The 24,450-nt window shown below is 36.9% G+C and overlaps 1 protein-coding gene across 1 annotated transcript; it reads right to left on the bottom strand.

Annotated features, from left to right (window-relative positions):
* Positions 1 to 7,474: 7,474 nt before the first annotated feature.
* Positions 7,475 to 11,500, bottom strand: LOC129277229 (uncharacterized protein K02A2.6-like). The gene has a single exon (XM_064107857.1). The coding sequence runs from the start codon at positions 11,498 to 11,500 to the stop codon at positions 7,475 to 7,477; it is 4,026 nt and encodes a 1,341-aa protein (XP_063963927.1).
* Between the last annotated feature and the right edge of the window lie 12,950 nt (positions 11,501 to 24,450).

Below are 24,450 nucleotides of genomic sequence, written 5' to 3'. Positions count from 1 at the left end.
TCTACATTTCCATATATGCATTTAGGTACATTCACATGACCTACATGATAATCTACAAAAATCAATATCGTTTTCACAACACCATATATGATTGTGATAGATTTAAAGGGGTACTCTAGGCTGAAAATAAAGACTTGAATTAACAGAGCTAAATCCAATAAACACATCAAACATGTAGCATATTAAAGTTTTGCATCATTTTATGCATGTCATCATGAATTTGCAATTAACAAGTTGATGTCATCTCCCCAACTTTTCTTTTGTATTTTTGTAAGACCATTTATTCAAATTTTCTGCTCCAAGAATGTAAAAATAGGACTAGCTACTAATATGATATTAATAGGTACTAGCATCTATAATTGCTGTATTACATTCATATGCAAAAATAAAAATATTCAGATTTCATGTAAAGGATAATGTTAAAAGGGAAAGTGGGCTAGGAAATCATTAGCTCATTTACTGCATATTTCATTCTAACATACAAAAACTGTTCCCAAATAATGCAAAACTTTTCCAGATTTCAGTGACATTTTCATTTCCCTTTAAAGATAATTCTGTTTGTAGTAAGAAACACAACATTAGTCGAACAGAATGTAACAAAATAACAAGAGCATTTCCATTATATGTTAGCCAAATATGGCAGGAAATTTGTGATTAATCACCAATAATAAAAAATACAATAAAAAGCAAGTTTTAAGAAATAACATGTCTATTCCTCAAAGGTTTTTCACTTCTAACATGTGCTCACTTAATGGAAATTTTCAGGATTTTGTTTTGTTTAGAACTGCAGGTTTTCATTTCAAAAGATTTGATCAGCTCCAAAAACATCAGAAATTATTGCCAAAAGATACCAATTCATCTTGATTTTGATCACTTTGTAACAAATTTATTGCGAGATGAATTTTGCTTGAAAAAATCTTAGGCCTGGGTAAGTAATTATGTTTTACCCGACCCAACTCTGACTATGACATGCATGATGGGAACAAAGCCATAACAGCAAATTGAAATTGAAAATCTAATCAAAGAAATGGGTGAGATACATGAACCCTTGATTAAAATGTTATGAATTATTGATGTTACCAAATGATGATTTCTGATGCCCTTTCAACATCGAGGACAATAATATAAAAAAAAAGGAAAATAGGCACAGTAGGCTGTCTACATCAGCTGGAATTTTCAAATTATATCTAGTTGCTCATGGGGAGTGTTTCATGAGACATCTGGTAAGTGATTTTCACTAACAAATATGCTCTTTAATAGCCAATTAGATGCAAGGATTTCAGTAGCTTATAACAATTGATAGCAAAATTTCACTGACTGTGAAACATTCCCCTGTTTGCTCTCTTAGTGTGTTCATCAAGCATCTGGGGTCCGTTGCAGAAAGAGTTGCATTTATACGCAAGTAAAAAAATCAGTCGCAAGTCCCAAATGCGCGCTGTTGATTGGTTGAAAATCAAGTTGCGCATGATTTTTTTGGGGTTGCGATTGATTGCAACTCTTTTTGCAACGGGCCCCTGGTCAGTGATATTATCACAGACAAATTTGCTCTGATCTTATCAGACGCAAGGATTTCAGTAGCTTATAACAATTGATAGTAAAACTAACTGGTTTTTTATAAATTTATATTATGAAATGCTCTCCTGTTCAAGTATTAAAATTATCTGAATCAGAACAACCTCTATATCATTGTAATGTTACAGTATACACCGATGAAACCAGCTCCGGACCAATCAACACTATCACATTATTTTCAGTGACATAATCAGATTGGAGTCAATTTCAATGGTTTGTGACATATGAAGGTACAACTACATGTAGCAGGACATTTTGAGGGCTTTAACTCTCTATTACTTGTAAGTCAACTTGGTATATTTTGTGAAATAGCATGCTATTTGGCAAATTATCACATAATTTGCAGGTGAAGATGCATGATCTGATTTTGGCTCAGGATAACTTAATCACCATACTAGACCCAAAGGATTAAAACACTGGGCCCAATGTGTGCATGCTTGGTATCCTAAGGTGAAGGTCACATTCCCTGCTGAAGCGAAAATCCTCCACTTGGCTAATAAAGATGGGGATTCATGAAGTTTGAGATTAAAATAAGCGAGGGCTAATCAGGCTAAAATATTGAGGAATGAACAATGGTCGGGCTGATGAAGATCCGCCTCCTGCAGCATCTTCAATCGGCTGTCTAAACCAGACTTGACTCTCCCCCCATTTCAACCTCATTTCTGCTCAAGGGACTGGGATGAGATGTGGAGCAATATCTTGGATGGGATGAGGTCGTCCGACTTGATTAAACTCAGGCTGTTCCTTCAAATATCCCTTCTTTCAGACAATCACTTTTCACTGCATAAAGCTGCATGTAATTATAGTTTGGTACTGATTATTCTGTATCTTTAATACTGCTTGTGTGAAACAAACAATACTGTAATCAAAAGCCATATATGAGAAAATACACATTAAATTGCACTTCTTGCTTGAAATAACAAAAACTTCATAAAGAATCTAGGTCCAAACTCCTTTTTTCATGTGGTATTGTATAATAAACGGGGTGGGTATGCTGGCCTACGTGTACAAGTACCTACCTATAACCGTCTGTTATGAATCACCTCCATCTCCATCACAATAATTTCTTGATACACAATTACATACATGTATTTCATTTTTTTTATGATGATTATTCATTAAATATTAACAGGCTCAGTCTCCTCCCATAAAGTGTACCATCTAAGCAGATATAATGGATTATTATATGTAACATAAAATTTCATGGCAACTTCAAGAGACATATAGCTTTTTTTTTTAGTAACTGTTCCCTAGTTGTACTGAGCTGAGCAAAAATAGGTGCTAAATTCATATGCACTCGAGAAATTTCTTCTTTTAAAATGGTGCTAAAATGGTGGAGAGGGGTAACTAAAATAAATACATTGCCAAATGATGTCAGTGATGTGGCAAGTATCTGAACCCTGAACCTTATGGTTGACAGGTCACACACTCACTTTTCCAATGGACCCCAACCCCTCTTTGTATGATGTTTCCTTAATCCATGTTTTAATAATTATCCCTGCTGTCTGAATGAACCAAAAAGAAACATGCCTCTTTGCACAATGTAGATGAGATGTGTTTACTCAGAATTGAGGCTATTTACCAGGAGAATTGCTGCCCTATAATACATGTACATCCTTCCACAGCAGCCGTCGAATAGAAAAATGTTCATTATTTCGAGGACTTAAATTACGCATCTCGAACATTCAAGTGTTGCAAATGGGTACGAGGTAGAAACATGGTTCATTAAAGTTGAATACATGTACAAGCTAGAAAGCAGACGGTATTGCATACATTTGGGAAACACCCCCTCATTACATGAGAAACTTTAACACCTATTCCAGAAGATGAATAGAGGAGATGGGGTTCAGGGGTTCAAAGTCCATCACCTAAACATATTTGTCATTGGTATCCTGAAAATTTACATCAAATTATTCACAGATTTCATAATAATCTAAGTGAAATTGAGAAAAGACTGAATGAAGCACATTGTATTAAGCTATTATTGTAACATTAAATTTTTTTTTTTAAAGCTAAATGAACGTTGTTGCAGTAAAACACTGATTTCGTGAGAAAGTCTGTAAGACCAAGGTAAAGTATTGATATATCATCGTGGATCTAAATCTGGTACAGTTACATAAACTGAACTTTGTGAAATCATAATATCTAGCTAAAAAACGATCACACTGAAGATCACCAACACAGATAGGCACACGTGGGACAGTGTATTATTATTGCTGGAATAAAGAGCCGACGGAAGTGACCGAATCCGCGCTTATTTTGCTTATTTCTCAGCAATTACACAATTTCTTCCAGAATCCTTTGGCACATATTTTTTATTCATACAAACAGACACTTTGGTGATCATTATATTAAATTCTGTAAAAAGTCATTTTGAGATCGTTCCCACAACTGGAATTTATCTTTAAGTATTGCTTGATTGTAAGCATTGAGCACTTGATTCTTTGCAGAAAATTGAATTCAAACTAACTTCCTCAGTTACTTTACCATTGAAATAAAAATATGTGGACTTAAAATCTGTCACTTTTCCCAGCAGCTGGTTTCAAAAGGATGCTAATGTACCTTGTGGTATGCAAAAACTAGGTCTAACATTATGATTAAACCATTGTCTTGGGTGTCCCATTGCAAATGGAGCACAGTGTGCTAGTCTGCCATCCAATGACACAACGAAAAGGGAGCAACTCCAATGAATAAAATTCTTAGTTCTTAGTAAATAAGGATAATTCGTCATTGTTTTATGAGTAAACATATAAAGAGAGATGCCTGCTTTTGAAAAGTCTATACTATAGCTATATTTTAGAAATTGGGGGCTACATGCATGTGACGGTGACCCCAATTTCTTTATTATAAAACAATTAAAGAAATTAACTCAAATCAAGAATAAAGCTAATTTTGAAGAAAAAATAAATGTTGCATCCTTTTGTCACAGGATGGCAGTAGTGCTCTTTCCTATTTTTGTCAGCCATTCATTAGTTTGTAAAAAATAATTCAAAATTTTGAAATGTGCGATTTAAAGCTTAGAGTCAATAATGACATATTGGCACTGCATCAATATTTTCATAGTAATGTACACATTCATGTCCATATCACAGACAGGGCAAAGTCTAGCAAGCCTGTCTGCCAAGCAATTATTGACTGATGATGATTCATCGTGAACAGTACTATGCAAGTCTTTATAATATAGCATGGAATTTCTTTCTAAACCTATATTCACAAGCAGTGCCCCCTCCATCCTCCATCCCTCACCACCCTGTCTCATCACTAAATCTGTTAAAAAGCTGTCAATATTTCAGCAATTGTTAAAGCAGATAGCTTGCCATAAAAATTTTGCATATTTGTTTTAAAGAAAACTATCAATAGATTATAGGGATGGGAAAATGGTATGATGTTGTACAGACATATACTGGAAGGTGGAATTGGGAAATTTAAATACCAATACATACATTCAAAAGTCACTTTTTTTAATATTTCTAAATAGCTTTTATACATTTTCTTTCCGTATCTGAAAATCACTTTGACCCCCCCCCCAACAAAAAAAAGAAAGAAAATGTATTTCCTCTTCTTGTCTCCCTATACTTTGGTCTTGCTATTTGCAAAATTCATTAAATAAAATTGAGTGTTCTTCATGCACCATTGGTTATAATGTTCTCAATGAGAGTCTAATGCCCTTGGAGTACATGTAGTTGGATGATATGAAATGTCAATTGCACAAAGGCTCATTTCAGAAATATATTAACATTTTCATTACACCTATGAACCATAAATAATGTGGGTTATAGGCTAATGTTAATGATTATTATTTACTGATATTGAGAAGTTATACATTATTCCCATTTTTCCCAGGAGTTTTTAAATTCAGGCCACTAGAGCAAGTTTCGACAAAAGAGGTTCTCGACCATGCAACTAGAATTGTTCTAAGAATAAGATTTGATGCGAGCTTCATGCAGGTGCAGGCCAGGGGTGGTGCTATGGGAGGGGGGTGGTTCAAATAGTAAAACAAAAGCAGGTATGATATTCCCCTCTGAAAAATAGCCAAGATTTGCTAAGTCACCGCCTGAGTCCGAGGCGCCGGGGTTACAAGCTCTTGCATAGTACAGAAATCAAAAGTGATTTTTCAAGGTGAGTCTGCATGATAGTTTTATCATTTGACTTATAAAAAAAACAGTAAAAAACAGCATGAGAATGTTCTTAGGCAAAGGATTTCACATTTAAAAAATAGATAAAAATAAAAAAAATCTGAAAAAAATAATTAAGAAATCAGAATTCCGATTTAAATGGGGAGAATATCATGCCTGCAAAAGGGATAGGAGGACAAAATAGGGAAAACAATGAAAGAGAAGTCTGTCATGTAACCCTATATTAAATCCGTTATTCAATGGAGAAGTAAAGTGATGCCATGTTTTGCCCATTTGTCTCCCCCCCCCCAGCCCGCAATTAAAATACCACTTTGGTGCCCCACATACAAGGTAAATATTCTACAGCAGAAAGCCTTGTAATAATCATTACCTGTGAGAATGATGAATATTGCAAGACTGTCATTAAATCTCCTCAGTGAGTCACTGAATTTAACTAAATACATGTACGCAGTGGATGAATTGTGCTAAAAAGATTATTAAATTTCTACACTGATATGAATATTAGTGATCCCCATCATCATGGATAATCTCACAATCACCACCATAAACACTATGCTAGCCTACTGCACCAACATTAATCATCATCATCATGCTGATTACTTTTGTGTATGTGTAGTCTAACACACAGTACTCGACAAATAACTGAGTATGACTGCTTTCATTTGGAGTTACAATCCAGACTGACTTTATTTCCACTAGTCCACTATATATATTATACACTGTACATAACATTATATTCTCTGTGGGGCAGGATGATATTGACAAGGAAGTATGGACCAGACAGAGAGAACAAGGGTCTGTTTATGATGTGGTTAATATGGTATGGTCAATGTTTACATTACAAGTCTGGAGGATGGAGACAGGGATGGAGGTAACCTTGTGAACGGAGGTATAACAGCAGTTGAGATAATGAAGCATGAGGGTGTAGATGAATAACATGATAGAATGACAGAATGAGAGGATGGCTTGATGAAGAATGAAATGTGTGTGTATGAACACAATATCCCTCCTTTTCTCGGATTCAAAGTACAATTCAAATGTGACTATATAATAACATAATTATCTTTTCAAACTTCATCTTGATACATAACACCTAAAAAGTGAAAACTAAACACATGTACATGGTACAATGAAATCATATTGGACACAAGTGAACTTTCCTTCAGTTATTTACATGAGTCAAAAAGCTTGATAGTTAAGAAGGAAAACATCAGTTTGAGAAGGATAGGAATACAAAATGATTAAGGCAATCTTCAAACAAAGACTAAATAGACACGTGATCATCATAACTAAAAGAAAACTATGAGAAAACAACAACTTTATGCAGTATACAAAAACAATTAGACATATGCAATATGCGTTTGCAAGACACTGTTATAATCATTGTACGATAGATCGACTGAATGGTTCATTTAGAAGAAAAGTGAAACTTTTAGAAAGGAGTAAACAAAGAAAACATAGAAAATAAAACAAAGCTGAATAAAACTTACAAATTATATAAGGACACATCAAATGTAACTTTCCAGAGAAAAACAACATAGTTCCATTCACACAGGGAAGATATTTCATATATTTTACACTTGCAGAATAGAAAACAAATCAGAAAAAAAACAAAAACACAAGGTTTGTTTGAATCAAGGATACTTCCCCTATTTACACAGAATATTAAGTAAGTGAATGGTCAATAGTAACTTGAGTTCTTTCTGCGATGCGAATGTTCTGTCGGTTAGATTATCGAATCAGTTATTGTCTTCATTTCAATGTATTTACATTATGATTCCAGATTGGTAATATGTTAGCCTATCTGGTGGTCTTGTTTGTCTGTTAGATCTGCGAAGAGGGCATGGAGCTTCCTCTGTATGGATAATGCGGTCATCTTCGAGATCGCCCTCGACTTCATTGTTTACATTCACACGATTTGGAATTTTCCTCACTTGGGACATGTAGCGCATTGTTATTTCATTTCCCCTTCGTATTTTTACACTTCCCCCTTTTTTTTCAACTACAACCCATGGGTTTGGGTCAAATCGGGAGGAAAACTTATCACACTTTCTTTGCTTAGTAATGACATGATCCCCACACTTGACGTTGTCACGACGTCGGTTTCGTGTTTTTCCATCATGGTATTTTTTCATTTTCTCTTTGTACACTTTGTCGTTGCGACTCGCTTCTTTGAATGCTTTCTTTGGCGTTGATGTATTGAAAGGCAACTTTGTGCGTAATTCCCTATTATAAAGGAGCTTCGCTGGTGACGACTTTGTAGCAGGGTGCGGAGTCGAACGATATGCAAGAAGAAAAGTGTTGACGGCCTGGTGCCAATCGCGACCACTGTGCCTCGCCGTCCTAATCGCCTTCATGATCGTTGCATTAAATCGCTCGACCTCTGCGTTCGCTTGTGGGTGATATGGAGTAATACGGCGGTGATTGACTCCAATTGATCTCAGATAGCTAGCGAATTCCTGGGATATAAATTGAGGACCATTATCTGAGACGATTTCCTCTGGATAACCATGCTGTGCAAATATGCGATCTAATCTAGAAATGATCACTTTGGTTGTAGTGGACCTAATTATTTCAACTTCTGGCCAACGTGTTGCAGCGTCGATCACAACAAGAAGTGACTCTCCTGTTGGAAGTGGACCACATAGATCAATATGCAGCTTATTCCATGGAGATCGTGGCATCTGGGAAGGTTGAAGAGGCTCAGAAGGAGGAGAAGGCATCTCCACCTGGCAAACATGACACATTTTTACTTTTGACTCTGCTTCTGCATCAATTTGTGGCCACCATACTTTTGTACGCAACATCTGTTTCATTCTCACTATTCCTGGATGTGATTCATGTGCAAGATCAAGGGTTTGCTCGCGCAAAACAGACGGTATAACAATACGATTACCGCGAAGAAGAAGACCATTCTTTGCCGATAGCTCATTGGCAATCCTCCGATAGGGGCTCAATTTTGGATTTTCATGCCATTTGCCTGATTTTAGCGATTCAATCACCGTTTGGATCTCCTGATCGGCTTGCGATGCTGTGGTTATCTGCTCACGTGTCAGTGCGCGGGGTACAGCATACGCGATAATGGCATCTATGTATTCCTCTGCGATATTGCGATCACGGGGTGGTTGATTGGGAATTGGAAGTCGCGATAACACGTCGGCTGGATTTGTCTTGCCTGGCATGTGACGAACTTTGAATTTATACTGCTGTAGGCGTAATACCCATCTCTCAATGCGTGCATGTGGTTTGCCATGAGGGCCATAGATCACTTCGAGTGGCTTGTGATCTGTTAACAATGTGAATTCCGCTCCACTCAAGAACAAATGAAAACGTTCACATCCCCACACTACTGCTAACGCTTCACGCTCTGTTTGCGAGTAGCGTCGTTCGACGTCGCTCAGTGTGCGGCTGGCGTAAGCGACTGGGCGAGTGATGCCGTCAATGGTTTGCGTGAGGACTGCGCCTAGTCCGAATGGGCTAGCATCGACTCGTAGCTCAGTCGGTGCTCCGGTAATGAAGTGTGCCATCACGTCATCACTCGTTAATGCATTCCTTAGTCGTTCAAATGATTGTCTCTGCTCAGGTCCCCAGGTCCAAGGTTGATCTCCACGTGTAAGCTTACGGAGAGGCTCTGCGATCGTTGCCAAGTTAGGGATAAGACGAGCACAATAGTTCACCAGACCGAGGAATGAGCGAACTTCTGACTGATTTGTAGGCATCCTTGCTTCTTTGATGGCGGCTACTCGTGCCTCATTAGCTGAAATTCCATCTTTGGAAATTACAAATCCAAAGAACATGATTCTAGGAGCACGAAAGATGCACTTGTCTGCATTCACTGTGAGATGACGATCACGGAGGCGCTGAAGAACTGCATTGAGACGGATGTCATGTTCTTCGACATCCTTCCCAAACACAACAATATCGTCTGAGATATTTCTGACTCCTTCTAGTCCTTGTAGTGCTGTCTGTATGGCGTACTGGTATATCTCACTGGCTGAAGATAAACCAAATATCAACCTCTTGTACCTCATTACACCTTTATGAGTAACAAACGTGGTGATGTCTCGGGACTCTTCGTCAAGCTCCACCTGGTGGTAGCCCCATTTAAGATCTAGTTTAGAAAAGATGGCAGCACCGTTCAGCGATTCTAAAGTCTCATCCAGAGTTGGAATCGGGTGTCTCTCCCTTATGACTGCCTGATTTGCTCTCCTCATGTCGACACACACTCTTACTTCACCATTCGGTTTTGGCACAACTACTAGTGGACTAGCCCATGATGTTGGGCCTGTTACTGGCTCAATTATATCCTTTTCCAATAGTTCCTGTAGTTTCTCCTCCACTTTACTTCTCAGGTGGAATGGTATTCGGCGCGGTGGCTGTGCTACAGGTTTGACATCAGGGTTTACATGGACATGAGCTTTATATCCTTCCAGCTTACCAAAGCCAGTGAACACCTCGGGATAGGCAGATTTTATATCACCAGCAGCAGGCTGAGTATCCATGTGAACGGCGTTAGCATCCTCCAATTTTACTAACTGGAGTTGGATTGCTGTCCTTTTTCCAAGAAGACATCCAGTACCTCCTTCAACCACAAAAAATGTAGCCATAGCTGAGGTCCCCCTCGAGCAGGAAATTGTCGCATGAAATTCTCCCCTCACAGGCAAAGGAGTGTTAGAACCATATGCAAAAAGTCTGATATGATTGGGCGCCAATCGGATGCCATTAGAGGTTGTTTGGCCTCTCATCCAGTCATACGTTGAGGAATCAATGATATTTACCGACGCCCCAGTGTCGATCAGCATATCGATGCTGATTCCAGCAATGTCGACCCGCGTAGAGGTGTTAGAATTACCAACTGTAAACAAGGTTTCGTCACACATGTTGTCTGAAACATTCAATGCGCTGTCACTGGAAATGTGGATTGCATGTGACGATTGATTGTTGGCAATGTTGCGTGGAGCAGAACTCCGGCACATTCGAGAAAAATGTCCTGTTTTCTGACATCGCCTACATTTCTGTCCTCTGGCACGGCATACTGTATCAGAGGCATAATGTCCGTCAAGCCCGCAATTCGAGCAAATTGTACTTGTAGCATGCTGTGAAGGGCGTCGACTGGTGCCATAGTTATCCCTCCTTCCTCTTGGAATATCCCTCTGCGGAGGCTGGAAACTGCGTTGAGAAGAGGAACGCTGAGTTTCCCCAGCCGTCAGTTGACTCTGCTGTGCCCGAATATCATTTACTGGGAGGGAGGTCGAATTAGACATCTCTATAGAAGAAGCTTGTTTGTCTGCTACCTCTGTTGCTCGGGCAATTAAGAGTAGATCTGAAAGTTTAAGGTTCTGTTCTCGCAGCAGACGACGTCGGAGTGATTTGGAAGAGCACTGATCGATAAACTGATCACGAATGTTGTCATCTCTCTGATCACCAAAGTCACATGAAGCTGACAAAGTTCTAAGACGTAGACAATAGTCATCTGTTGACTCTCCGCTATTCTGAGAGCATTGTCGAAATAAATGTCTTTCATATGCGACATTTCTCTGAGGTTCAAAGTGGTCAGTCAGGGCCTTCAGTGCGGAAGCATACGTAGTTCCAGTCCCATCTAGAGTTGCAAACAATTGTTGTACATTAGGGCCAGCACAGTGAAGAAGCAAAGCCCTTTTTACACTATCGTCCGTGATTTGTGAAGCCAGGAGATAATACTCGAATGCTGTTTTCCATGCCTGCCAAGCGTTTGAGGCTCTGGCAGAGCTAGCATCGAAAGGAGCCGGTTGGGATAGGCCGTGGGCTGACATCCTCGTCGCCAATTTTGTGTATGTGTAGTCTAACACACAGTACTCGACAAATAACTGAGTATGACTGCTTTCATTTGGAGTTACAATCCAGACTGACTTTATTTCCACTAGTCCACTATATATATTATACACTGTACATAACATTATATTCTCTGTGGGGCAGGATGATATTGACAAGGAAGTATGGACCAGACAGAGAGAACAAGGGTCTGTTTATGATGTGGTTAATATGGTATGGTCAATGTTTACATTACAAGTCTGGAGGATGGAGACAGGGATGGAGGTAACCTTGTGAACGGAGGTATAACAGCAGTTGAGATAATGAAGCATGAGGGTGTAGATGAATAACATGATAGAATGACAGAATGAGAGGATGGCTTGATGAAGAATGAAATGTGTGTGTATGAACACAATAATTACCATCATCATTATCATCATCATCATCATCATCATCATCATCAATATCATCGTCATCATCATCATTATCATTATCATCATCACCATCATCATCATCATCATGCTGATTACCATCATCGTCATCATCAACATCATCATCATCATCATCATCAACGTCGTCATCATCATCGTCATCACCACCATTGTTGCCACCAGCACCACATCATCATTATCATCAATCATAATCATCAATCATTATGATCATCACCATCATAATCACTACCACTATAGTAAACTATCGTAAGCATGATCAGAGTCAGCATTTACAGCCACAACAATCCTTTTGACCAAAACCACAACCAACATCGTCATCATCAGCATCACCCCCTAAAACCACACTGACTATGACTGTCATCAGTAAATGTGCATGAGTAATACAGCTTGACGGAATCAGCTATCCTGAAGGAATTCACTGATAATATGATTTCAAAAGCGAAGAGTTCACTGGCATAGAAATATATTAAAGGATAATTTTGAAAATATGTCTGTTATCTAAAAATCCAAAAATAGCCTTCAGCTTTTGAGGAGTTAATCTGCAATTTACAACTCCAATAAAATAACTCTACACCTATATTTGATAATAAAAAGCCTGTAAATTATAACATCATGAACATGAACTCAATTAGGAAAAACTCATCCACAAGAGTCAATACATTGACATAATTCTACTTGTACTCTATAAAGGGTTAGTCCACCTTGATAAAGCTGTTACTCATAAAGCAGAAAATAAGAGAATTATGATTCAACATTCACTATTCAACAAATTTTGATGAAAAATCAAAAGACTAAATTCATAAAACACAATTTCTGATTAAAGTTGTTATGCATCAATTAATGATTGGATAAATTTTTCATATAAGTTTCTTTGAAAAAAAAAAAATCATTCATCGCAAACCCCCCAAAATTCAAAATTTGCTTACTCTGTTTAATAATTATTTGATGGATTTGGCAAAGCTTCTATAGTGTATTACTTTCTGCTTTTATCAAAACAAACCGACTAACAGGGTGGACAGCCCCTTTAAAATTCAGCTAAGCAAGGCTTACCGGACTCTGTAAACATGCGATTCAGCTCTTCCAGAATACGCCTCTCAAGTTTCTCCCGCTCTTTTACTTCTTTCTGAAAAGAGAAGTACACAGTGAAACAGATCAAGGATATTGCTAAGGATAGGTTGACAGAAGAATTGATAAGGCCTCGTTCAGATATGGCTTATAAAGCTAAGGAAAGTAACTAACTGAACCAGGGGGGGGGGGGTGTTTCACAACTAGTTAAGTGTGACTTAGTCATGCTTAGAGCTGACGCGCACATGATATGTAACACACAATCTTACTGATTAATATGCAGTAGTTTGCATCCTTTTTATAGCATGATCTGACCAATGCGGTGATGCCTTTTATACAGCACCCAACTGGACATTTAAATGCGACTCTAAGGGGGTGTTGCAAGAAAATATTTGCAATCTTAGGTGCAAATTTACAAGTGATATATCAATCTTAACTAACAGCTTGTCAAGTTATGTATATTGACACAAGAAGCAGAACATCAATCAATTGCAAATTTCCAATGAAATGCATGACTTTCAATTGATTTTGGGACCTGAAATTGACTTGTGATCAATTGCAAGTTTCTTGCAACACGCTATGAGTCTCACTTAACTCTTTGTGAAACAATCCCTGGGGGGTGTTTCACAAATATTAAAGTATGACTTAGAGTCGCACTTAAATGCCTAGCTGCATGCGGTATTTATAAAAGACATAACCACATCGGTTAGATCAAGAGGACGCACACTACTGCGTCTTGATCGGCATTTAAGTGCGATTTAAGTCATACTTAAATCCTAGTGAAACACCCCCAGGTCTATTGCTGATATGCCGTAAAGCACCAATATATGTCATATCTTTAACAATACATGTACAAATTAGCTTTTACTTACAATAACTTTTAAAGACTTTTTAATAATACTCATAAAGAAATGTCTTACTACGTATATACCATACAAATATAAAATAATTGAATTAGAATGAAACATTATTCCCTCTCACACATTTGTTTACCTGTAACAATTATTATAACTGAGAACTAAACACAGAATTTTAAAGATTCGTTCATCAATATCCTCCCTTCTTATAAGGAATGACCTAAATTACACTGCCACAAATTTATTTCCAGCTCGCTCCAAGTTGCATGGCAAATCGACTAAATGAACAGAGGAGGTGGGAGTTCGGTGCAGCAATTGGCAATGTAATCACACAGGATTGAAAAACAGCATAGGAGTAATCTACATGAATATTGCATTCTTGCATATGATAGGGGTTGATGGAAATTACATTTGCGTCAATAATGCAAAAGCCACTGGGTATAATTGAATTGGTGCATGTACAATTTGTTCCAGTCTTAGGCACATTGCGTTCATGTACCCATGCTTGCCTTAAATAAGTTAATTTACAAGGATGGAATACAGCTTTTCTGCATTTTATGATATTCACAATAAAGTAAAATGAACCAGATTCAATCACATTTTCAATATTATCTTAATTTATCAAAACATTACATTGTGCTCAAATTCTATCAAGATCTTTTTCAATGAATGATATAATTCACCTGGTTGCAACCGTTTTCGAGAGCCTTTTCATTTTTCTGCATCTATCTTTCTTTCTTTTTTGTGTATTTAAAAACAAAAGTCCAAATTTGCTCCAATCAATGAAATTAACAAATTCTTATTCAATTTGCGGGAAAAACAGTTTTGGCATTCAATTATGTAAGCTTCTACTTTATCACTTACGATTAAATAAAAAGCAAACTAAACGATAACAGTGAAACAATACAAAAATATTACCTTCTTGACTTGTGCTACTGACTTGATGCTATTCCATGTCTTGGCCAACGCTTTTTGTTGGCCCTCGGCCGGACCTAGTATCAAGTTAGCCTTCTGACGGATGCCAAAGTGGTGCTTGTCACATCTCTGAAATTAGAAATTTTAAGAGAAATCACTAATTAGAGAAGTTATCTATTTCTGAAAAAGAATAATTTCTGGACCTTGTGTCAAGTTCGCTATCTTTGGCAGAGGTCACAGGGGTGCTACGTTTCTGAAACAAAATAAAGATGCCTGCAAAATAGAAACTCTATGTATATCAAAATGATAACAATATCATTGAATTTATTAAGTGCATAATAATTAATTCTTAATTCCCAAGAGCTGTCTAATCATTTCAGTAAAATAAATCAAAACTTAACTTATCCAAACCTAGTCTATTAAAACAGAACAAAGTATTACTTCTAAGAACCTTGCATCTAAATAACAAAATGTCAAAGGTAGGTCTTTTGTCATGTCTTTATCATACAGTATATTTGTCGGTATATGAGGTACTTCAATTGACTTGGATCAGACCAATTTCAAAATTCTGCCATACTCTCTACAACACAACTGCCTTGAAAAACTTAATGCCCAGTTATTGCACACCCAAAGTCAATTTGGCATCAATATCTAATTATGTTGTCATAAAAAGTGACGAATCACCTCAATCATTACACATAAAATGCATCTTTTATAAGAAGCATCAACATAGCTTCTTCCTTTTTTTTGGGGGGGGGGGCCAAATGATGCAATTATACTTGATGATATTAATCTGGAAAGGCATTATGAAGATGTATGGTAAGTGGCTCTTGCAGAAAAAGAGTTGTGATCAAACACAAATCCAAGATCAAACACAACTTAGTCTTCAGCCAATATAAAGCGCTTGATGTTTGGGGTTGCATTAAAATTCAACTCTTTCTGTAAATGGCCCATCTGAGCAAAGCAAACATACACTGGATTTTCTGGGGAATATCTCAAAAGATAGAGAAGGTATATTGTGTATTTTTTTTAAACATGTACCAATCAGATACACCTATTTATACCTGGGACCAACTTTTAATATCACCATTCCTAAGACCTGGCAGAGCAATAATTGTAGATAAAAATGAGCAGGCCAGATATTGTAAGTATATGGCTGGGTTTCAAACCCCAGTTGTCATGTGTTTAAATTCAGGTGCCCAATAGTATACATGTACTTGGCGGCCACGGCCAAGTACACCCTGAGATGAAGTTGGTTAAAATGAAAATAGTGAAATTTCAAAACGAGTAAAACAGAGAATACTAATTCAAAAGCGGAAGAAAAATAAAAAGTTAAGGATATAAAACCTCAAAAGTAGACTTTCAATTTGCAACAACAACAAAATTACAAGTCCAGATTAATCTGTCACCTCCCCCCACCCCCCAAAAAAAAATGGATTCTGGGATGAAATTTCATTTAAAATTGCAGATGTCATCCATGTATATCATATCAACTCCTTTACAACATTTGGCTATTAAAGTCTTAAGCCTGAAAAAGAAAAAGGGAACTGCAGAGACTCCAACTCTCCCGCTTTCGGCGGGAGATCTCCCGCCTAAAGCCCATTTTCCCAAAATCTCCCGTTCTCCCGCTTGAGATTTAATATCTCCCGCCCAGGCTCTGTTTCTCCCGCTTAAGATGTATTTTCTTCCCCTTAAAATGATCTTTCTCCCGCCCAAACACCTTTTTAAAAACTGGAATTAAATTTTCATATCCAAGCCGATTTCAAGGTAAGCAGAGCGTCAAATATGTGCGCAATCTCGTTAATTTAGCGGGCGCGAGCTATCTAGATAGCATCATCCCTCCTAGGCTCTCCTACGTTGCATGAATTATATACCAAAGAATTGATAACATGATATGACATGAATTGATGACTATATATCATTAGAAAGTAAAGAGTGAGGAAATTCCTTCATTTTGGTTTCTAGGAATACCATGTGAAATAATTAGAGAAGTAGTATAATTGCTGATAATCAACTTTAAGCAATCTTACTCCAGAGATCATCATCAGGGGCCTGTTTCATAAATGACTTGCAACTGTTGTAACTTTATCATGATTATGGCAACTACCATTGAAACCTTGATTCTGATTGGCTGCTGGACCCTGTTACCATGGTAGTTAACATTGTGGCAAAGTTACGTGCAAGTCCTTAAAAACAGGCCCCAGATGAGACAAGATGTGCATGGAAATGGCAAATTAAGGTGAGATAGTATTTAATATGTCTTTGCTGGTTGATACGAATAAAGATATCGCAAAAACTTATGGTTTTGTAGATCTATGCTTATCAATGCATGCATGAATAATGATATATGAACAAAATTTTTATAAAGCCAAAATGTATGATTTGATTCAATGAATTGTTATTTACTTAGAGGCATCATATATTGAAAATAAGCCTGAGATAGCACGGGAGAGCACCTAGGACCCTAGAGCTACACCCCGGCCGTCAGGGACTTCGCGCTCGTGATGTGTGCTTCGGGCAAATCAAGTTGAAGTCTCCAGTTTGCTTGGGGATCCAGGCAGGGGAATCTCCAGATCAGAAGGTACTTGGGGTTGGAGTCTCTGGAACTGCACATTCTAAGAAAATTTGAGTAACTTTACTGCTCATTGCTGTCAGAATACTCCCCATAAGGAGCAGAGATTGTGCGTACACCTATTGCGGATAAGCAGGGGTCTGATGATGATAATGTATATCTGTTATTACTAGGGACATTGCTTCAATGTGATAAAGCAGAATAAGGAATCATTTAAACACGCCTTCCATTTATACCATATACATTCAAAACATTCATTCCGCCAATGAAAAATTGACTATCTACACACCCATGATGAAGGCAATGATGACTAATATGTATGACATGGCTTGATAAATGCACACATCCATCATTATTTGAAATACAATATTCACAGTATGTTGAAGAGGACCGTTTATCAAAACTCATGTAGAACCTGAGGAGATAACGCAGTAGTCAAGAGGACTATGGCGGAATATATACATTTTGCATTTACAATGACTACAATAAATGCACACATCCATCATTATTTGAAATACAATATTCACAGTATGTTGAAGAGGGCCACTTATCAAAATTCATGTAGAACCTGGGGAGATAACGCAGTAGTCAAGAGGACTATGGCGGAATACATATATACATTTTGCATTTACAATGACTGTTTAATATGCGAATGAATATTCTGTCTTCGCTGGCTATTAATGTCTGCACATGAATGTTCTATTGCAATGCAGTGACTCAGAGCTGCTGAAAGTCGAACATGCAATCCAGGGTCATATTTTTGTTTTCTAATTGGTATACATCAAGTAGATTTAAACGTGTCACACTTCAAGGAATTTGTAATGATGATTTCATTAAATTTTGATGTCTGTGGTATTATGATAATGTTCAGTTGGTCATTTTTATTGGTCTGATCATTTTTTTCTGCATAATTGCTTATCAATAGTATCATCAATACTATCATTAATACTATTATCATCATCATCATCATCATCACCATCATCATAGTAACTAATAATCATCATCATTATTGTCAGTACAATTTAGAGTTAGCAGTATTGTTATTAATATTAGATGTATGCCTACAGATATATAGAGAACCATTTTTATGGAGATTTTTCAAGAAAAATCATCAAGTAATCTTATAAACTGAATATTATAATTCATGTAACTGCAAAGCAGTAGACTTTCATAACGTTACAATTTTTCAAATTTAACAATGACGTGGATGGAAAGTTTTTATGCAGATAAAAAAAAATATAAAGGTTGCCCCTCCCTTATCCATTCTACACTTTTGTGAGCATTGTGTTCCTGCTCAAAATAACACCTGTTTGATGAAATCCAACTCTGCTGGTGCAATAGAGAAGCTTCATCTATTCACAAGACACATGAAAGTGTGAGAAAAAATATATCACTATCAGATTAAAAAGTTCTATGACTTCAATATGAGGCAGGCATTGATCCAAAGAGGGTGGGAGCAGAGGCGTCGATCCTGGGGGGGCAGGGGGGGCAATCGCCCCACCAATGAAAATATTGGGGGGGCAAACATATCGTTTTACCCCCCCAATAATTCCGCATGTGCAAAAATAAAATAAGATTGTAATGTTACACAGAAATCAGCAAGCGACATTGTGATACACAACTCGTTCTTCATTTAAAATCGCGTGCTCAAAATGTCCGTTTTTTCCAATAGGAATGTAAACATTTTCAGCTCGCGCTTCGCGCTCGCATGATTTCTTGAGCAAAAACCCATACTTTTCATGATTAAATAGGTGAATAGAATGTCCCGTTTTCAGTTCTAAGCCTCAAAAGAACTCCCTCTTCGATTTGCAATAATCTTTTGTTGGATATATATCTTGTTCTTTTATTAAAAACGTCCATTAAACTGTCATTTTTTAAAAGTACAATATCAAAATTTTCAGCTCGCGCTTCACGCTCGCATCTATTGTTCTTTTAGATACCTGTCTTAATCATTGGTACCATAAATGCTTAAAATATCAAGCTTTCAGTTCAGAATATATCGCTCTCAGCACTCGCATTATCTGTGTAGTGAGATATGTATTCTCCTCATGAGTTACTACAATCAGTCCTAAACAAGTACCTTTTTCCTGTTTTCAGGACAGTATACTAAAAAAATTCAGCTCGCGCTTCGCGCTCGCATTAATTTGTTGGTGAGATATGTGTCTCTTTCTCATGAGTCATATATATATAATACATGTATGTATGTATATATATATATAGGCCTATGTGTGTGCGTGTGTGTGGGTTTGTTTGTTTTGTGTGATCGAGCGCCTTTGGAACGTTGATTCATGATTTTGCCCCCCCAATCTGAAAAATGGATCGACGCCCCTGGGTGGGAGGGGGGGGGGGCACAAGAGGCATGTTTTTGGCATTGCTACTTTCCAGTTAATATAAGGCCGTCTGCACCAGCCCGAGTTTTCAAATTAGAGCGCTATTTCTGATCCGGCAAATTATCCCGATCTGAACAGTCTTGAGATTATTTGTAATGGAGACGCAATTATCGCGCTAGTTCATAGGATTAATCTTGAGATTGCAATCCCAAGTCAACTTGGGATTTTTTTGCAAAATAGCACGTTATTTTACGAATTATTCCGTTAATTCGCAGGTGCAGACACACTCTGAATCATTTATTCGTGGTGTCAGACCATAGTGCATCAATGCCTCGCTCGAGCAGGAATCACTCTTCTTGCGATGGTGGAGACAGGGTTTCTTGAATCTCGAGATTAATCACGAAGAGGGCCGGTCGGGCTAAAATCTCGAGATTGAGCAAACTCGTGCTGGTGCAGCACCGCCTTATGAGAACTCTCCCATCTTTACCTGAGAAAAAAAGTCAGGTCAAATTTGGGATTGATACCCTTTTTTTCCCTTGTCAATAAAATCTACCAAAAGCTATGTCTTTTCACAAGACACAAAAAGTGTGGGAAAAAATATATCACTCTCAGATTAAAAAGTTCTATAACTTCATACAATGATGCAATCTCATTTCTCAATCTTGAGTACTGATCCGACCGTCAAAGAACTTTCTGTCTTTAATTGTTCAAATAATGCCAAATCCCAGTCACAAAAAATAGGAAATTAGATATGCACTTTAAAAACCGATGATCTTGACTTGCCAAAGTGTGAACAAACAGGTACAAAAATAGTTTCATATCCTGGTGCTTATATAATTTGCAATGATAATTCATGTTTTATTTCCAATTCTTCATTGTGTCTTGATTGAGATAATGGCATTATATTGGCTGTGCATTATAAGATAGTATCTCTTGATTTTGTGTATGCGTGTGTAGGTTTACATGTATTTATTTATATCAATTATAATTTTAAATTTAATGTATAATAATATCTTTCCTTTTTTTCCTATGTTTTTCAAGAGTGTACACGTTTTAAAATCAGGTTTCGTCATTTTAAATAATTATCAATCTTTGAAATATGGAATTGTATAATTGTCAACCATTTAATAGAAATTTGTAAATAATCCAACCTTGTAAAATATGCAATGTGGTTGCAATAGAGATTAAAGATTGAATACCAAACGAAATGGATCAAGTTTCTACGTGCCTCATTTATGAAATCATGGACAGAGAAACCATAGAGCTACTACCACAAAGCTCCATTTATAAATCTTCAAATCTCATCACTCTGCTATTAAACTCTTACCACATCCCCCACACCCCCCCCCCAAAAAAAATACTCTCCGAGAAATTGTAGCTGGAGAAAACTTCAGCATTTCACAATCCTAATTTCATCTTCTTTCAAGTGTAAGGGAGTGTAATATCAATACAAAATGCGCTATGATCCCTATTGGAGTACAAGTAAATATTATCTCCCTTGGGAGAGAGGGAGACATATCAAACACTTGTTATTTAAAATCTAAATCAAATCATGAACTGAGAATTTTTACGAGCAAAATACATTTCATTGGGTAAAATCAGGGAGTTGGGAGTACCTGGTAAAATATTCATACAGGATTCTATTGTCTTCAAGAATATCAGTCGAGCATTTGGAATACATGCCCGACTGACTGATATCACCACTTCTTCAGGTGACAGAAATATATGATTTCACGCTTAGGGACTGAAACGAAATATTACAAATCTTTTCGGGAGATGTACAGGTAATCTACATGAATATCATTATTGATTATTCATGGTAGCCCCTGAAGGTTAGCCTTAGCTCAAGCTGGCATGTGAACCCATCTTCAGCGACGATGAGGTGGACTTTTCAGGGGTTCAATTTACGTCACCACGCAATTTGAGATATTCTACAAAGCATGATAAAAATAGAAAGTGCACTTGATGGCCGACAGGCTGCAACAGGCAGCGATGTGCTTGTTTACTTGCGCTTCATGAACCTCTAGATTGGAGCAGCTTTTCAATATAAAAAATACAATGTTTGGTTCGTTTTATTAGCTTTGTGGGAATGCCTTTGTTTCAAGCATGAGTAAATATTGGCTTTCCAACTGAAAGAGGCAATGTACAGTACACATACTTTTAAATAAGAACTTCTTGGAAAGAGGATGTCAACATAAACTTGTACATAGGCAATGTCAATAAATCTTCGCTTTGATCAATAACGCTTCAAATTACATGTAGGCCTATATTCTATTTGTATCACCTGTGACTATTGGTACTATAAATTCCAAGTTAAGATCAATCTTTGGTTTAAACATTAATCTATCTTCATAAGTACATGTATGACATGGCCATATTTGCGGTTATGTACATGTGCAACTGCTTCATGACAGATGCATGCTTTGTACATGTACATGTACTCATACAAATATCCTTGATAATGCTAACAACATGTAACATAAATGTAATCATGAAAACTAATATACATGTAGAGTTCCAAGCAGTGTTGCAAAAAAAATGTTTATCTAGATTTCATGAAAATAACATGAAATGCAATGTACATCATGTACACAGTAAAAAAAAATTATACAACGCTGTTTACTCTATGAACCTTACAGTAATTGTTTAAACAGTTTAAACAAGTGTTTAAATCTTAAGCAACAAAGTTTAATTTTCAATATCTAATCTTCAATAAATTAAACATGATTGTTTAAACGGTTAAAAAAATACTGTAAGGTTCATATAGTAAACAGCGTTGTACTGTGTACTGTACATGTACAATGGATGCGTACAAGAATCCAAGCAACAACTGAGTTATGTCGTCTTATCCCAAATCCAAACTTCAAATGAGATTATCTCAGGAGTATTTGATTGTTGATATTTTAGTACATGAAACAAGGGTCATTCGATCAAAGACCAAGTGTGTAATATATGTAACCCAGATCTTCAAATGCCCAGTATTTGTGTGCAATAAATTAGAAAGGAATAGTACTATACAACTGTACACATGCATAAAAGGAGAATCTGATGACTGGAAGTCAAGTACGGTATATGACTTGATTTGAATTCAATTCAATATCCAATGAATTCATTTCAATGCAAAATGTATCAAATTCATTTCAATTTCATATATTCCGAATTCATTTCAATGCAATATCATGAAATTCATATTAATTCAATAGTTCATTTCAATGCAATTTAATGTTTAATTCAGATCATTTTCATAACATTGAAAGGACTTTAATCAATTCCTCTAATTATTTACTCCCTTTATTCTTCAAAAATATATATTGAAAGCTTTAACTAAGATAAGTGCCCCAATCTGAACTGCAAAGTCATTTTGTACAGCCACATATACTAGTCCGGGGAGGCTAATGCTATAAAGAGATTATAAATGGTGACTGACACTGTTTTATAAAGCCAAGTTCAAGGCCCTATAAAATGTACAACCCTTCCTATCCCCCTCTCTCTCTTTCATTATATTAACAAGTTCATTTCAGTGTACACCAAGGCTATTTCTAGCTAAATGCAAATCCTGATGATAATATTAGATTTGATTCCATTTACCTCATTGGTAATCCTATTTGGGTTTTAGGAAAGAGTTCATGAAAAGTTCAAATTCATGTTAGAACAGCTGACTGCCAGTGTCAGGTAACTGGTAAACAATGCTTTGTGAATTCAGCTTCACAACTTGGGACTTACAATGTACTTGCAATTACTGAAGAGAGTATGAAACCCACTGTTTTCGCTGGAGGACAAAAATTTGAATATTGATTACTTTTTTTTGGAGGGGGGAGAATACATTTTAATTATTTTTATAGGCTTCATCCAAATTAATCTATCAAGTCAGTATATATACCAAATGCTAATTCTCTCTTCGAAGCCACTGCACTGTGTCAAAAGGGACATTCTTTCCATGGATACAGTGTTAAAGTATATATAATGCATAACAACAGGATTACATGAAGGTTCAGAAGCATACATGTAGTAATGGTTTTGTTACTTGGTGAACACAGTGTGGTATGAATGCATAGAGCAAGAAAGTATAGTGGAAAACTGGACATGTACGCAGGGTTCGACATTAGCAGTGGCCCAGGGAAACCAAATATGAGAGTGGGTACACCAAAATTCTGTAAAAGCCCACACTTGGTGGTCTGGTCAGTCTACCAAAGTTTTGATGAATTGTAATGTTTCCTATTGCTTTAGGGCCACCAAATTTGCTTTGCGGGCAACAAAGAATGAAAAATTGACAATTTTGGTGGATCGATCGGGCCATCAAGAAAAAAGTTAATGTGGAGCCTTGATATACGAGTGATATAAGACTCATGATCAAAATGATATATATCAGGTTTGTAGAAGGCCAAGGGGGAGGCCAGGGTGTTTCACAAAGATTTAAGTGACTTTGAGTCACATTTAAATCCCCAGCTGCATACAGTATAAAAGGCATCAACGCATTGGTCAAATCATGCGTATTGATCAATAAGATCGTGTGTTTTACATGTACATATCATGTACGTGTTGGCATTCAAGCATGACAAAACACCCCAAGTCATTAAACTTTCATGAAACAAAATCGACAGGGGCGTTTCATAAGGATGTTCATAAAGTCACGCATGACTTTAAGCAAGAATTTAAAAAAACTTAAAAATTAACAGCTTTCATATGTGGAAGGAAAGTTTTTAGACAAAGACCAGTTTAAAGGGTGCTTAAACAGACTCTCAATTAGATTGATTCCCATCA

Source organism: Lytechinus pictus, chromosome 12, assembly GCF_037042905.1.
Source record: "Lytechinus pictus isolate F3 Inbred chromosome 12, Lp3.0, whole genome shotgun sequence".
NCBI classification, from domain to species: domain Eukaryota; kingdom Metazoa; phylum Echinodermata; class Echinoidea; order Temnopleuroida; family Toxopneustidae; genus Lytechinus; species Lytechinus pictus.
This window is presented reverse-complemented; position numbering and strand designations above follow the sequence as displayed.

Coding starts and splice junctions, on each gene's coding strand:
- LOC129277229 (XM_064107857.1), bottom strand. CDS start 11,500: ATGTCAGCCCACGGCCTATCCCAACCGGCTCCTTTCGATGCTAGCTCT.